General features: G+C 32.1%; 1 protein-coding gene across 1 annotated transcript; it reads right to left on the bottom strand.

Annotated features, from left to right (window-relative positions):
- Positions 1–11,097: 11,097 nt before the first annotated feature.
- Positions 11,098–13,459, bottom strand: LOC132729138 (uncharacterized). Its single transcript, XM_060714879.1, has 2 exons — positions 12,393–13,459; positions 11,098–11,581 (listed from the first exon to the last, which is right to left on the bottom strand). The coding sequence occupies exons 1-2, from the start codon at positions 13,245–13,247 to the stop codon at positions 11,237–11,239; spliced, it is 1,200 nt and encodes a 399-aa protein (XP_060570862.1). The 5' UTR covers positions 13,248–13,459; the 3' UTR covers positions 11,098–11,236.
- Positions 13,460–15,642: the final 2,183 nt, after the last annotated feature.

Genomic DNA, 15,642 nt, shown 5'->3' with positions numbered 1-15,642 from the left:
AAAGATTATTTTAAGGCTTGCCTAAACGTTTGAAATAAGTTGACAGTGTTTTGGAAAAATATGTATTTAAATAAGTTGACATTGTTTCAAGATAAAATATCTCATTCATGTGTTGCAGTTATTAATTTTACTTACGGAACGTCGTTGATTCTACCAAGGTGTACGCTTGTACCTGAAAAGAAGGGGCATCTGAAGTCTTCCTTTACCAGATGACATTGACGGCGTCGGTGTGAGAACCGAAAAGAAGGGAGAAACCTAAAGTGGAGCACATTCATGTCTCAGCTATTGTAAAAATTCGTAGATTCAAAGACAAATTATTATTATTATAATTCTTATTATCATTATTATGATTATGATTATGATTATTATTATTATTATTATTATTATTATTACAAATAACTTATCATAAATTCTTATATCTTTTGGCAATCACTATTGGGCAATCTGTCTATGTCGGTAAATATGCCGGTAATTAAACATGTTTTTCAAATACAATATTTAATTTTGCAAATTAATAGGTCAATGTCGGCGAAGTAATCAAGAGGAAATAAAGTACTTAGTTAACAAGTAAGTCAGCTTATTTCAAGTCCTTCAAGTCCGTACTTTAACTATAATTTTGATCTCTTTGATTAGGGTTATACCAGAGGAATAGTCAACGGTACATACTATCAAAGATATAATGCATGTTTTGAAACAAAAACCGAAGCTTCCAGTTATTCAAGATAGATTGGATGCGATTTAATATTCTACAGATTTCTGATTGTTTTTGAAGAGATTGAAGAGATTGGAGGGGAATCACAGGATCATTTTGCTTCAGAGGGAGTCCGTTTTTATAGTAAAGGCGTCCCTTCATCTTTAGAATAATGACGGGGTCTTTGACAGAGGTTTCGTTTCCTTATATTTGTTTCCATTATGCCGATCAGTTTTGTTGCTATTATCGCAAAACTAACACTTCATATTTACAACATAAAACGCTATGATTTCATATCCAATCTGCTATTATACTCAAGTAGTAATCATCGGAAAAATCATTACCGAATTGGCCAAAGATTAGTGTCTTAAGAATATCAAACCACTACAAAATGACTATAAGTTATTACATAAATAGTTGAATATTTGTGAGTAAATATAACAATAATCAATGTGCTGCAGCTCTCCCGGGGAAGTTCCTGATTTAAGATGAAACATTAAAACTTAAAGGATACGGATAACATACCCTAATATACATTTATTTAAATCGGGTGTCCGTTTTGATAGTAAAGGCGTCCCTTCATCTTTAGAATAATGACGGGGTCTTTGACGGAGGTTTCGTTTCCTTATATTTGTTTTTTACTGCTTTTATTATTATTATTTTGATTATTATTATTATTATTATTATTATTATTATTATTATCATCATCATCATCATCATCATCATCATCATCATCATCATCATCATCTATTATTACTATTATTAGAATGATGTACGCGTTCTTTAAGAAACATTTGCCAGTGAAACAGTCTCCCCTTTTCGAGGAATCAGGAATGGCACATTTATTCCAACAAATTGAATCAGTGCCCGGGATATAATAAAAATTAAATTTCAAACACAAATTCAAATATACATAAAGAAAAATTGCAAAATTAGAAAAGAAATCTAATCTAGATTTGTTGCTTAAACAGTTTAAATTTCACACATGTCTTAATACATTTCATTCTTGTATCAAACACATGTATATATTTCTTCGGAATACTTTCGCCAATTATTGTATAAAATGTTGAATAAACATTGCCGAAGCAGAATAAAATAATAAACACGCACGCGCACATTCAAATTTTGACATAATTCGTTCTTGTTTTTTACTGCCGAGAATGATCATTTCCTTTATTCTGGAAATTGTTTCTACATTGAAGATTTCTTTAAGTTTTACTTGATATGTATATATGTATATTGTATGTGGATCATTTTACTGAAATCTTGATATAGTCAATTGTCATGTTATTGTTGCTTGTGCCGCCAATTAAATTGAAATAATTCGTCAATATTTGCACAAAAAATGTTTAATTTTTGCAAGAGGTTACACTCAATGATTAATCTTTTTTTAGCCTTTATTGTAGAAAAATATTGATTGAAATTTGCTTCAAACGGTAATAAATAGCCAAAAGTTTTGTATAATTGCAAAGTTTGTTTGCAGACAAATAGAACATTCCTATAATTTATTGAACCTATATCAATTGCTCATTTTAAATATTAAATATTAATCTATCCACTTTGTATAGAAGTTAAAATGAACTTCTATAATTCTTAAATACGCCTTTATGTTATGTACAATTATGTATGATTATTTTAACTAATAACACTTGAAAAATATAAAAGTGAATATATAGAAAAACGTATTAAATAAATATTTTGAAAGCAATGACAATTTAAATTCCTGGCAGTATTTAATTGGACTACTTTTTTAAAACATTACCAATGCATATATATGAATATGTGCTCACTTTTTAATCGAAGAATAATGGAATGTGCTTGGATAATATATATTGCATTACCCATATGCGCGGGAAATGTGGACGTTTGGCAATCGTATCAAAGTATGATAGTCTATGATGTTATATAATCATTCTTTCTATTTATCATTAATTTTTTATTTCAAAGACATTTTTGTGTCAAATTTACTCCTCCTTTATTCATATAACCAACAGTTGCCATAGTAAATGTTCGTGAAAATCATGTCTTTATTGTGATCTTTATTATTAATAATTTTCTTTCTTCTTTATTTAATTTCTCTTCTAATTAAATTGTTTTCAGGGATGTGTTTGTATCATGTGTAGTCATGAAATATACAATTTTAAATTGCCTACGACTATTCAAATGTACTACTTATTTTCCCTTAAGCCGCATGCCTTCAGATGAGCCAAAATATTTCGAAAAAAAACTTAAAGAACATTTACTAAGATGTTCAGTATAATAAAACGATTCATATGTTACTGATTTTGCTGATTAATTACTGAACGTACACACATTTAATACTATATTTATGACTCATTCTAAACATTCAGGAATAATTTCTGGGGTTCCCCAGGGATCTATTCTTTACGGTATACTTTTCCGTATAAACTAGACCAGAATTGTCTACAATATTGTTTTGACTTAATAAATGAGCAAGTGACTATGATGTCAATAGGAATTATACGAAACAATAAAATAAAAGGTACACATTAAATCTAAAGACCTAACAAAATATTTTTGTTTTGTAAAACTATGCAGCGAAAAGACACTCGGTAGCATATGTGAAAAGGAGGTAATTTCCTGACACTTTCATTTTAACCTTAAAGTTATATTTTGCAGCTTTGATGAACTCACAATCACAAGTCAGTTTTGTTTACTACACACACAAGGTTGAATGGAGTATTGCAAGAGCAGTATGCCAAAGTTTAGGCGGAGACTTAGCAACCATAGACTCAGATATTGTTATGGATTATATAATATTACAATCGGAGGAGAACTACGGAACCAATATTTTGTAAATGATTTTTTTATATCATTCTTGAAAATTTATAACAATACGTGTAGAAGATAAAATTTCAAACAGGGGATAAAAATTACACAGAAGATGCCCTAGTACAGGAGCTACAATGTTGTAATTTAAGATTATATAAGTATGTAACATTGAGGCATATACACGTATTACGACAACTTTTTGGCATATATTGCAGATTGGAATCCAAATGTCAAAGTATAGTTAAACCTGAATTTAAAAAAAACACCTCCAAATAAAATTCACCTGTAAATAAAGACTACACATGGACAAATCGTTACATCGTGTAAATAAAGACCACTTGTCTATAAATGCCACGTTTGGTCCCTCTTTTGAATGGCCTTTGGTCACGTGTTTGGCTGGGGTCAATGCTCTATGGATATTTAAAAATTATAAATAAATATATCATCAACTTGTCAAGTGTAACGGTGATTGTATCTCTTTAAATAAATGTAATTCCAAAATGCCGTAAATTCGACTCAGCTTCCGTTAAACGTTCCTATTTTCAGTGCAGAAGAGTACTGGGTTGGACTAGTTCAACAACAAGAAGATGAGCGTTTCTGGGTCGCAGACTGTACAAATTTGACATATACTTCCAATTACCTACAAAATTATGATCCGGGTAAACAATGTTTCAGGCATAAACAAGATCACTCTGGCGAAAGAAAGGAATGCGATTCTAAACAAGCTTTTTTATGCCAAGTTCCTTCTTGTAAGTAAAGCCTGTATATGACGTATATATAATAACGATTAAAATGACATTATGTCCATCCAAGGGTATTATTAAAAAATGAACGATAAATAACTCACGTGGCCCAAGGAAGATATAAATATAACATAACATGATGGTATTTATTTTGGTAATGACACTATATTTCTTTAGTAACGTAAATTTCAGATTCAGATATTGTAACATATTGTTTGCATTAAATGACAAATGTCTGTAAAATAGATCAGGATCTGTAAACTCTCTATTTAGAGGGACTTTTCAACCCAGGAAAATACAAATAAGATGGGTACCGCGATAAATTCAGTTTACGTATTTCTTCAAAGTTAATTTTTTGAGGCCCGTAAAGGGTAACCCCTTTTGTTTTTGAACATAGATAAATACATACAAACATACATTCAAAGACACGTATATCTAAATCAATCGAACATGCTACATTCAAACCAAATAAATTTTTACAAAAAATAAAAAGAAGCCTGTGATTCATGTAAAAACTCTCTAAACTTTTATACAAATATATACATGTATGTATTTTTGTAGCGTGCACGTAGTCTAATCAACTGTTTCTAGTCATATTGTTTTTAAAAGTAATTAATACATCACCAATAGTACAATGTACACACTCACAAACTAATCATGAATTGAAAAAATGAAAATTTGTTTAAAACTTTTCCATTGTTTGTCAAAAATATCTACCTTTTTAATAATTATTTTTTTGTGTTTCCCTCTCGATTTGGCATTGGTACTAAATATAATGCTTAGTAACCCCTATAGACATACATTTTTAAATTCATTTTACACTAATGTATGTACTTCTTTAAAAAATATAAGCAAAAGATTTGTTTCATAATCTGCATTTTGTATGCATATCTTTAATTATCACGAAACCGTTGTTGTTGCTTTTGTTTGCACAGCAAAGAGTTGCCATTTCACTGGTCAAGTCAATAGCGAGGTGTTATCTGTTACATTCGGGATAACAGGGTGCGAATCGTTATGTTATAGTGATCCAAAATGCTGGGCGGCAGTGCAGTATGTGCCAGACAATTGTGTACAGTTGGCTATTCCAGGACATGGTGTCGATGGCTTTACTTTGGTATCAAAATCTTGTTCAAACGGTAGGTATTGTTATATTCCAGTACACCCAGTTATAAATATCACATGTATCATAAAAATGATCTAAGAAAATGGTGAAGTGCAATTGTTTTCACGAAAGTACATGTATGATTTTATGAACATTCTAAATATGTGTACATCTGTGAAAGTATTTGAATAACATCAACATACCAGAATTGTACTTCACAGAAGCCAAAGATGGTTAAAGTAATGACCAAGTTAGTAACTTTTTGGAAACTAACAGGACACTAGAAATAAAAATCTTTGAGAAATAACATTTTAAGTGTTTCTGGGACATAATAGGCATTTAAGATGAAAGTGTTGTTCTATATAATAATATGGGACTCTTTCTAATGTTACATATTAATGTACTGTCTCCTATTATTTGAATATTATAAAGTTATACCTTTGTATGTAAGAATGTATTTATTAACCAAATGAAGATCCCATTTGATTTGTTTTTTTTTCTTTTATTTACATTCCATTATATCAAGTGATATTAAATGAGACAACAGTTGACACTGATATAACAAGCGTCGAAGTTACACCTAACGTAACATGTAGCAATTCTTCAAGTGAGTTTAGCTTTTTACTGTAACTTAATTTTGTCTATGCTTATTTACAAGTATTCAACTGGCAACTTCTTAACAGTTAAAATTGAGAGTGTGTGCTGTTACTTTTTAAAGGCACCTTTTGTAGAAAATGTAAATAAAGGGGAAATAATTCTTCTTCAGTTGTTTCAAGTAATACATTTATTGTAAGATCTTACATGTATATGTCCGCAAAAAAGAACAGCTTTTTTTTCGTAAAAGAAATAGATTTCGCATCAGTTTTATTTCTAGAAATAAGGGAATAAGGGAAATGTAATTTCTTTTTTCAAGTTTTAGTCCAGCCTTCGTCAGCTAGTATATCCTTGGTGACATCATTAGGTCTACCTGCCTGCGATACAATAACGTTAACAGAAAGTCTCAACATAACCACAACTGAAATATCGACCGATACCACAACAGAAACCACAACAGTAATATCGACCGATACCACAACTGAAATATCGACCGATACCTTAACAGAAACCACAACAGCAATATCGACCGATACCACAACAGAAACTACAACAGAAATATCGACCGATACTACAACAGAAATATCTACAAATACGGTGACTACAACTGTTGTTGCGACTTACACTCAAAACATAACGTTTGAACAGGCCGAAGAAGTTGCTGCGGAAATTGTGAAAAATTTAACGATTGATGTAAAATCGACGTCATCACATAAACGACGACTAACAAGCGCTGAAGACAAACGTCAATCATCCAAGTTTGTTGGGTATATAGGCGTCATTTTTGTTACCGCTCCGCTTGCACTAATGATGTTAACTGACGTAAGAAAGTTGTTTCTCGATTTCCGATCATATGATCACATCTATAAGAAAAGTAAAAGCTCAGCAAACAAATGATCAACCCCATCCAGGCAATTTATCTAAATCAAAGATCATTTTCAAACATTTTCAGCCAATGTATTTTTATATTTCTTATTTAGGTCAGACTTTATCTTTCGTGAATATAGTTTAAATTGCATTTACGATGCTGTTAAAGCGGCGGATGTAAATGTATTAATAAAAGAAACTTAAGACGAGTATTCTGAAAACGTAAAGAGGAACAATATAATTGTAGTTTGGAAAATAAAAGATAGTCAGTGCAGTTCTCAGAGTGTTTTGCCAAAAATGCGTATTATTTCTATCAGTGATTGACAGTAGTTAAACTAGTACATTAAAATTGCTATATGCTGTCAACTTGTGCTACCTAACATAAAACCATTTGCATTTATGGTCGAAATTGGAAGTATATTCGAAGCATCTTTTATAAATGGAAACCTACACGGTTTTCTTACGATTTCATCGGACATTACTTTCAGAGAATTTCCCAATGTTATGTTGATAACCGATCTGGCCCGTGATTTGTTTTTCAAATTCTCGCGACTTTAAATACACGAGTCGTAATGATTTATTTAAGATCTACAGATGATCGCTGATTACAATTAAGTTTTCGAGTGTTTGCATGGCAAAAAAACAGGCGGTCATAATACCACTTAAGTAATTCCATCGCTATCGATGAACCACGCAACTTCTCTTAAGCAGCAAGTATCCGTAAGAGATTAAAGACGGCCCTTCAAAGCAGAATTTTACTTGATCGGAGACCAATCAGATAGAATGTATACGAAATATCCTCACTTTGAACACACTTAATTATCGTCTGTCTTTTTCGCGAATGTGAAGCAAACAATAAGAACTGCAGGTTATTTCTGACAAAAATGCCGTTCTTTTATATCTACGTTAAAAAATATTTGTAAAAATATTGTATCATTCCTGTCAGAACAAGCCTCGTGTCTTTATGCTACATCTTAGAATGTGAAGATATATATTACTTGTAGTAGGTTCTTGCAAATTGTAGCACTTTTTACGCACGCGTTTGTTGATTTGGATTATCCCTTTGTAGAAACCTATGGCAGAATTTTTCTGCCATAGGTTTCTTACGATAAAAAGGCTTAGCGGCACTTTCAGAAATAAATAACTTGAATAGTTAAACTTAGCAGGCAATAAGAGTCTACCGTTCTAATGAATTAATGAATTGAAATTAAGTGTATCGTGATCGACCCTTTCTTTATCTAACATTATGCATATATTTTTGTATTTATTTTCCACAAAGAACAAAATCCGACTTTTGTTTAACAAAATCCGACTTTCATAAACTTGGCTTTCGTTCTTTGAAAAAGTTCTTTAATTGAGGCATAGAGATAAGTTATTATCGCGAGTTGTTTCTTGAATCAGCTTTGCGATTTTGTGGATTTTTGATTACCGTGTGTTGTTTTGAGAGATTTTAATCTTGTTACCATTGTTTGGTAATAGACTAGTCTGTCTTTCAATTTTATGTGTATTTAGGCTTCAGGAATTTCTCCATATTAGTTTCAAAACTGACCAACGCACCTGTTGAAAATGATATCCATAATTGTCTTGAATGTCAGGTTTATGAAAAGGACATATACAAATGCTATAGCAACAGCATACGATATTTTACAGCTGTTTATTATATTATTATGACAATCTTAAATCGGTGCATTGTATATTATGAATAGAATATAATAATATCTATCAAACAAAAACATTTAAAAATGCAAATTGTACAAAACCACTTTCCGGTATCAAAACATCTAACCATATACAATGGAAATTTCGATTACACAACAAGCATTATATTAAAAGATATATACTATGCTCATCTTCGAGTAATATATTTCAATCACGGATTTTTTTATGTAATCTATCATTCTTACTGAATATGTCTAATTTCAATTAAAAAACGAATAAACTATGTATGGGACGCTGCATTCCTTATTACAGGTCAAGTAATATTGATCTTTTTTTTACAAAAAAACTGAAAGCTTTTTTTCTTAATGTCACTATATATTTCATATTGTGATCACCTAGTGTGTAGAATTTTAAACATAACAAATCTACTTTGAGTAAAGACAAAAAACATGTCATTTAATATTTACAAAGAGACTGTGTAGCAATTATCAATATTTTCTAATATCAAATTTGAAGTATATCTTTTCATATTTTTACATTGTTTTTCTAAACATATCAGTGTCTGAATTTTTCTCGTTACTGTTTTGCTTCTTCATAAAACCCCGAATTCCTGTAAGTATCCCAATATGCACAACAATTAAATCTAAAGCAAAATTAGGAAACAGAAGATGCAAACAATACAATAATCAATAAACTGTTTCTTGGAGAAAAGAAACAATGTGCATGTACAGAAAATATCCCAAACTGTACACAAGATTTATGAACAAGTTGTCAAATACATAATGAACACTAGTTATTGCATGACTAGAAATATATGCACTTTTAAAATACACTTAAAAAGAGGTGTCAGTTGGACAACAAGTCAAGCTCGTGGTCTGATACAGTAAAAAAAGCATTGTTAAAAATGTCCATGTTAAATAGTGGGAAATAATTTGGTAATTGAGCAGTGACCTACAATAATGATCCTATGTAAGTTGTGTAATGTTCCCAAATGCCTCCGTGAGTAGAACGAGCAATTTTGCTTAAAAAATTAGCTAAAATTAATACAGGTACTTCCTTTAGATTGCCATTTCATAGCGTAAAATTAATGTACTAAATGATTTCATACTAACATTTTTTGTTGAATATTAAACAAAAACATGAAGTACCAACAAATATATACCCAATCTATGTATATCGCAATATTATTTTGTCACATATATAGAAAATTAACCCTTAGCCTGCCTAAAGTGACTTACCTTCGCCAACAGTATAGATCCAGGTCAGAGTCCGAGTAGACTCTATACTGTTATTCAAATTTTCATCTTGATATCTCTAAAATTGATAATGGATATTTTCAAAAATAAAGTCGGACAGGTCAATTTAAATAATTCAGCAGGTAAATAATTAAAATCGTGACCTAACCATGACCTAACAAAAATGCTCAGCGGCACACGAAGAACATTGATTGAGACACCTTTACGGTGTTTTCTAGATTCAAAGTCTCCCCTGTTCATTGTATTATGTTCAAGTGAATGTTTATCACATTAGAAAGTATATGTACATTGTAAATAATAATAAAATAAATTTGTATCAAATGATCACCTCTCATTATACATAAGCTAATAACTTATAAAATGTGGATTTGTGTCAGAAATATAAAAGTTTGCATCTGAATATATAAATATGCTGGTTTGGAATTTCTATTCTGACAAATTGTTTTACAATACAAGTTATTGTGTTGTATTAACTTTAACTAGTATCCAGTGAACAAATAGTAAGTAGTAGCAATCGATGCTTCTTCCAAAATTGGCATGCATTTCTGGCGAATTTAGTAATAGCTAATTTTTGTATAGTTTCCTCTATTGACAACTGTATAAGGTATTTATTGAAGTTGTTGCTATCTAACAAAATTATGAAAATAATAATCCATGTTATTATTTCAGCTAAAATTAGAAAGACCTATTATGTTTGTAATGATCAAACTTTTAGAATTAAACTTAAAGCGGAATGCCTCCAGTTTCCTGTTGATTTTCATGTAAAATACAAATTATGAAAACGTTGGCAAGTGTAAAAAGTAATTTCAGCTAGAATAAGGCACTTACAATGCATATTCATTACCTGAAATGTCAAATTATTTAAATTATAGCCCCTAACTCTGTTTCTATCAGGGAAGAAATAAAGTGATTATAAAATTAACAATAATAAGCTCAAACATATCTTGCATAAAGCATGTAAAGTATTACATAGATTATAAACATCCATGTTTTTCCTTAGCTCTTTATACATTTATCATACGTTGTTTTTAACTTGAAAAAATCGCAAATCTGGAGGCATAATGCTTTAGAATAAAAGGATATCAAAACCGAACCTTAATCATCAAAGATTTGTAAGTTAGTTAAGCTCTTAATATTCATTTATTTACAATAAACAATGAAATAGCACATAGTAAAACATGAAATTAATAAATTACTATAAACAATTTCGGAATTCTTTGGGTACAACATTCAGCTCATACTGGTAAAATAGGTGCAAATGATCGCACCAAATGCGGAAAATAAACGTTGAAATACAAATGTATACAATACAAACGAAATTATGCAAAAATATTATTACAGACTACAAAACATTTTCCACATTTCTCAGGTATAAGTGGGTTTCATTTTGAACGGAGTTTAAAAGAAGTTACATCTCAGCTCCAGAAAAGCTCACAAGAAATACGTCAACTTTACAGAAAGCTTATCCGGGTTTGTTACCACAAGTTAATGGGGGGACTTCAAATATGTAACAATATAAACAAAGTAAGTCCTATCTTTTCACAATAGGAGCAGAGTTTGTGCTAGATTTTGCAACTGAAGGCATCACATTTGTGAACATTGTTGGTGCAACAACAGTCATATTGGGCGGGAACATTAATGGTGATGGCATATAGTCAGGTCTCAGCATTGGCATACCGGCGGCCACCTGACCTTGAATCATTTGTTGAAGTTGTAACGGCGTCGGGAAAACATTCTGCATTAACATCTGTGGCGGAAATGCTGGATGAACAAAGCTACTCAAATCTACAGGGAGTCCGCCAATTGTTGTAATAGTGTTTGAAGTTATCGGCAAAATGTGTTTGCTACTGCCTGGTGGCTGGAAATCCAATCTCTGCTTAAAGTAAATATAAATAAAACATTATAGAAAAGATTATTTTCTGACGGAATATATTCAATTTATTAAGTTGAAGAATGTCGATGGTCAAGTTCAAATTATTTAACTGCATCTTATAGATACACAATGTATTCAGTCTGACAGATCATATATTTTATCAATTTTCTGGATTTTTTATATCTGTTATCCGTGCAGGTATAAAACAAGCAAACTGCACCTAATATGACAAAAAAAGTGAAAAAATATTCAAGATTGGAAATATGAATTACATCACCAAGCCTTTGTTTTAAATACATTGAATTATTCATTAACATTATATGGTAATATAAAAATGACAAATAATCTTATCACATGAAAAAGACTTGAACAACAACAACTTTAAAAAAAAAACATGCAAGTTTGCTAATAGTGGTGTTTCTATTAAAATAATTAATATCATTAACGTGTTTGGAAATTCATCGAGTTATGTATTGGTATAAAAATATTGAGATTTCTTGGTTGATCATTTCTGCCCCGTCAGTTAATACACAAACGTCATTAGATACACAAAAGTAATTTATTAGTTTTTAAATCAAGTGATAAAATATTTTACTAAAGGCTCTTATTCATCTAAAACAAACTTCTTGAACATGTTTCATAATGATTAAGTGAAAAGTCTATTAAATGTTAAGTCAGATCATATGTAACTTAGTTGAAATCACCAAGATATTTGTAAACATCTTGCAAATAAAGGTCTAAAACGGTTGGGTACACCATTAGGGCAACGAAAAACAGAATAAAATCTGACAAGTGAAACATTAAATATACCAACCTCTTTCCTAGCATCTTCTTCTTTCTTAGGAGGAGTTGCAACAGTAGGTAATCGTGGGAATGGAATATTTAATGGAACACTTTTCTGCACATTTTGATGTCTTTCACTTCCCCCATTAGAAGTCCTTGATTTCAATGATAAATCTTGTGGTGCATCACAAGGTTCAGTTTTTTGACCGGGTCTATTTTCACTGTTAAAACTAGTATTAAATAACAAAGATTCTCCTCTTTGATGCCTCGCTTCTTGCGCTCTTAACGTTTTCATACTCAAGTCCAACACTGGCATTTCAAATTCATTTGTTTTAGACGGGTACAGTTTTTCCTGAGATCCATGCACCTTTTGTCTTTTGAGATCTATATCGTTGACTGGTTCAGGTTTCACATCTCTCGCACTATAGTTAGAGGAATATGAGGGATGATTTCGATTTGTGTCTGGATATGGGTATTGCCGTTTATTGTTGTGAGAATGAGCAGGAGTGATAGGTCGATGAACTTGGGAACCAGTTTGTGGCGATATTAATGAACTTTTCGAACTTGATTGGGTACTATGCGCAGATGGAGGCGTGATATGTGGTGGTGTGTTATTTTTAACCGAGTGTGATGCTACTGCATTTCTATTATTACTTGGTCCGGCACTTTGCTCTGAGACAAGTTTATTTAATGCATTGAGTGGTTTCTCGTCTTTTACACCATGAGGACCACCAAAAGTTTGCATTGTTTGCATCTGATTAGGGACAGGCTGGAAACCAAACTGTGGCCCACCAATCATAAATGGCATTCCAATAGGTGTCATATTTCTAATTGCTCCACCAACCGGAATTAACTGTGGATAAAACATTGGGCGTTGTGCATTCATGTTAGGCAGAATAGCTTGTTGAGACACAAATTTTGTGTCATTTTGTGAAGTAGGGGCGTGTAAAACTTTAGGTACGTTTGGAATACCAGATTCCCTTTTATCTAATTTTTCACTCTTCTTTCCATCTTCCTTTTCTCTTAGATGTTGATGTTTATGATCTGTATGCTTCTCAGAACCAGCTCCATCGAAAGTTTCAGCTGACTCCTGGCCATTTTGATAATAAAAATGGGAAATTCAAAGTAAACGGGTAGATAATTCTAGCAATATGACGAAAAATGTATTAACCTTGTCATATTATTATGATGTTGTAAATATATCCTGCAAGAATGGAAAAAAAATATGGGAAAAATTTAAGGGGACATTATTCTGGAAATAATCAAGCTATAGTAGTGAAACCCTCTAACATGATTTGAGTGGTAATACGAACATATACATGAAGATCGAAGTAGATACCTTAAGAAATAAAGAAGGCATTTTTCATGAAAATTCATACATAAACAAATAAAGAAGTTACAAAAACTGACGATGTCAAAGGGGGGGATCTATAATTTTGATGCCAGAGTTGTGAAGTTTGACGTGGATAATCTCCACTGTCATCTATCCATAATTCAAGTTTCATAAAATATTTTCAATACTGTTTGCCTCATCAGGGGATACAGTTTTGTTGACGGACGGACAGACAGACAGACTGGCCAGTGCGTTTTCTCGAGAACAAACAGCGCGAAGTCCGGCGATACGATGGTGACAGTAAATAGTACTGTCGTATTGACACCATTGTACTGTTGTCCTGTTACCAACGTACTGACACCATCGTACTGTCGAGCTTTAACGTAAGTACGATGGTTGGTGAAGCACGACAGTACGATGGCGACAGTGCTTCGCGCTTATCGTTCTCAGAGAAAAGGCGCTTGCCCTAACGTAACACCGTAAGAAAAACCAAAGTTTCATGGTCAGCATGTTTTATCAGCAATGAATCTAGATCTTGTGCGAATTATTCTATAAAAGTGCTTTACCAGAACAAGTGTTAAGACTAGTTTACAGACCCGATTTTTATGTCGTAATTTAAACGCATATACATATACTTTTCGCAAGAATCACATACTTAAAGGTGCATATCTTTAATTATCACGAAACCGTTGTTTTTCTTTTGTTTTGCACAGCGCAGAGTTGCCAATTCACTGGTCAAGTAAATAGCGAGGTGTTATCTGTTACATTCGGGATAACAGGGTGCGAATCGTTATGTTTTAGTGATCCAAAATGCTGGGCGGCAGTGCAGTATGTGCCAGACAATTGTGTACAGCTAGCTATTCCAGGACATGGTGTCGATAGTTTTAATTTGGCATCAAAAGCTTGTTCAAACGGTAGGTATTGTTGTACATGTATTCCAGTACACCCAGTTATAAATATCATAATATCATAAAAATGACCTAAGAAAATGATGAAGTGTAATTGTTTACACGGAAGTACATGTATTTAGTTATGAACATTCTAAATATGTGTACATCTGTGAAAGTATTTGAATAATATCAACATACCAGAATTGTACTTCAAACCTTAAGACGTGTATCTTATTCAGAATACATGTGACACTACCGAACAGAAAGTTTATTTGTTGACATGGTAATCATTTGGTTAGGTGTACAATGTCCTAAAACTAAGGTGTAGCTTGATAGATTCCTTTGTTAAAGATACGTTGTGTTTCGGAAATGAATAAATGAGCCGCGTCATGACAAAACCAACATAATGGGTTTGCGACCAGCATGGATCTTGACCAGCCTGCGCATCCGCGCAGTCTAATCAGGATCCATGCTGTTCGCAACAGATTCTCTACTTGTTATAGGGTTTGTAAGCGAACAGCATGAATCCTGATCAGACTGCGCGGATGCAAAGGCTGGTCTGGATCCATGCTTGTCGCAAACGCATTGCGTTGGTTTTGCTGTGACGCGGCTCAATTGTTTTCAACATTAAAAAGGGCAAACATAAGTTGTATAAGGTTTATAAAAATGTTAAAGACCATGCTAGATGCTCATCACCTGAAGAACGAAGTGCTGAGTGCGAATTAAACTATATTTGTCATAAAAATAGCAAAATGTCAACAAAGTAGTAGTTTGACTTACAAAATAATAAATAAATTTCTATATTTTTAATTATTGCCAAAAGCAACAGAAGCCAAAGATGGTTAAAGTAATTACCCAGTTCGTTACTTTTAGCAAACTAACAGGACACTAGAAATAAGAAAACCTTTGCGAAATAACAGTTTAATTGTTTCTGGGACATAATAGGCCTTTAAGAAAAAAGTGTTGTTCTATATACATGTACCATTATGGGACGCTTCCTAAGGCTGTTTAATACCATGGGCAGGTGTTGCATATTAATGTACTGTCTCCTATTATTT

This window comes from Ruditapes philippinarum, unplaced genomic scaffold, assembly GCF_026571515.1.
Source record: "Ruditapes philippinarum isolate M1 unplaced genomic scaffold, ASM2657151v2 ctg1843_1_1_1_1, whole genome shotgun sequence".
Lineage (NCBI taxonomy): Eukaryota > Metazoa > Mollusca > Bivalvia > Venerida > Veneridae > Ruditapes > Ruditapes philippinarum.
This window is presented reverse-complemented; position numbering and strand designations above follow the sequence as displayed.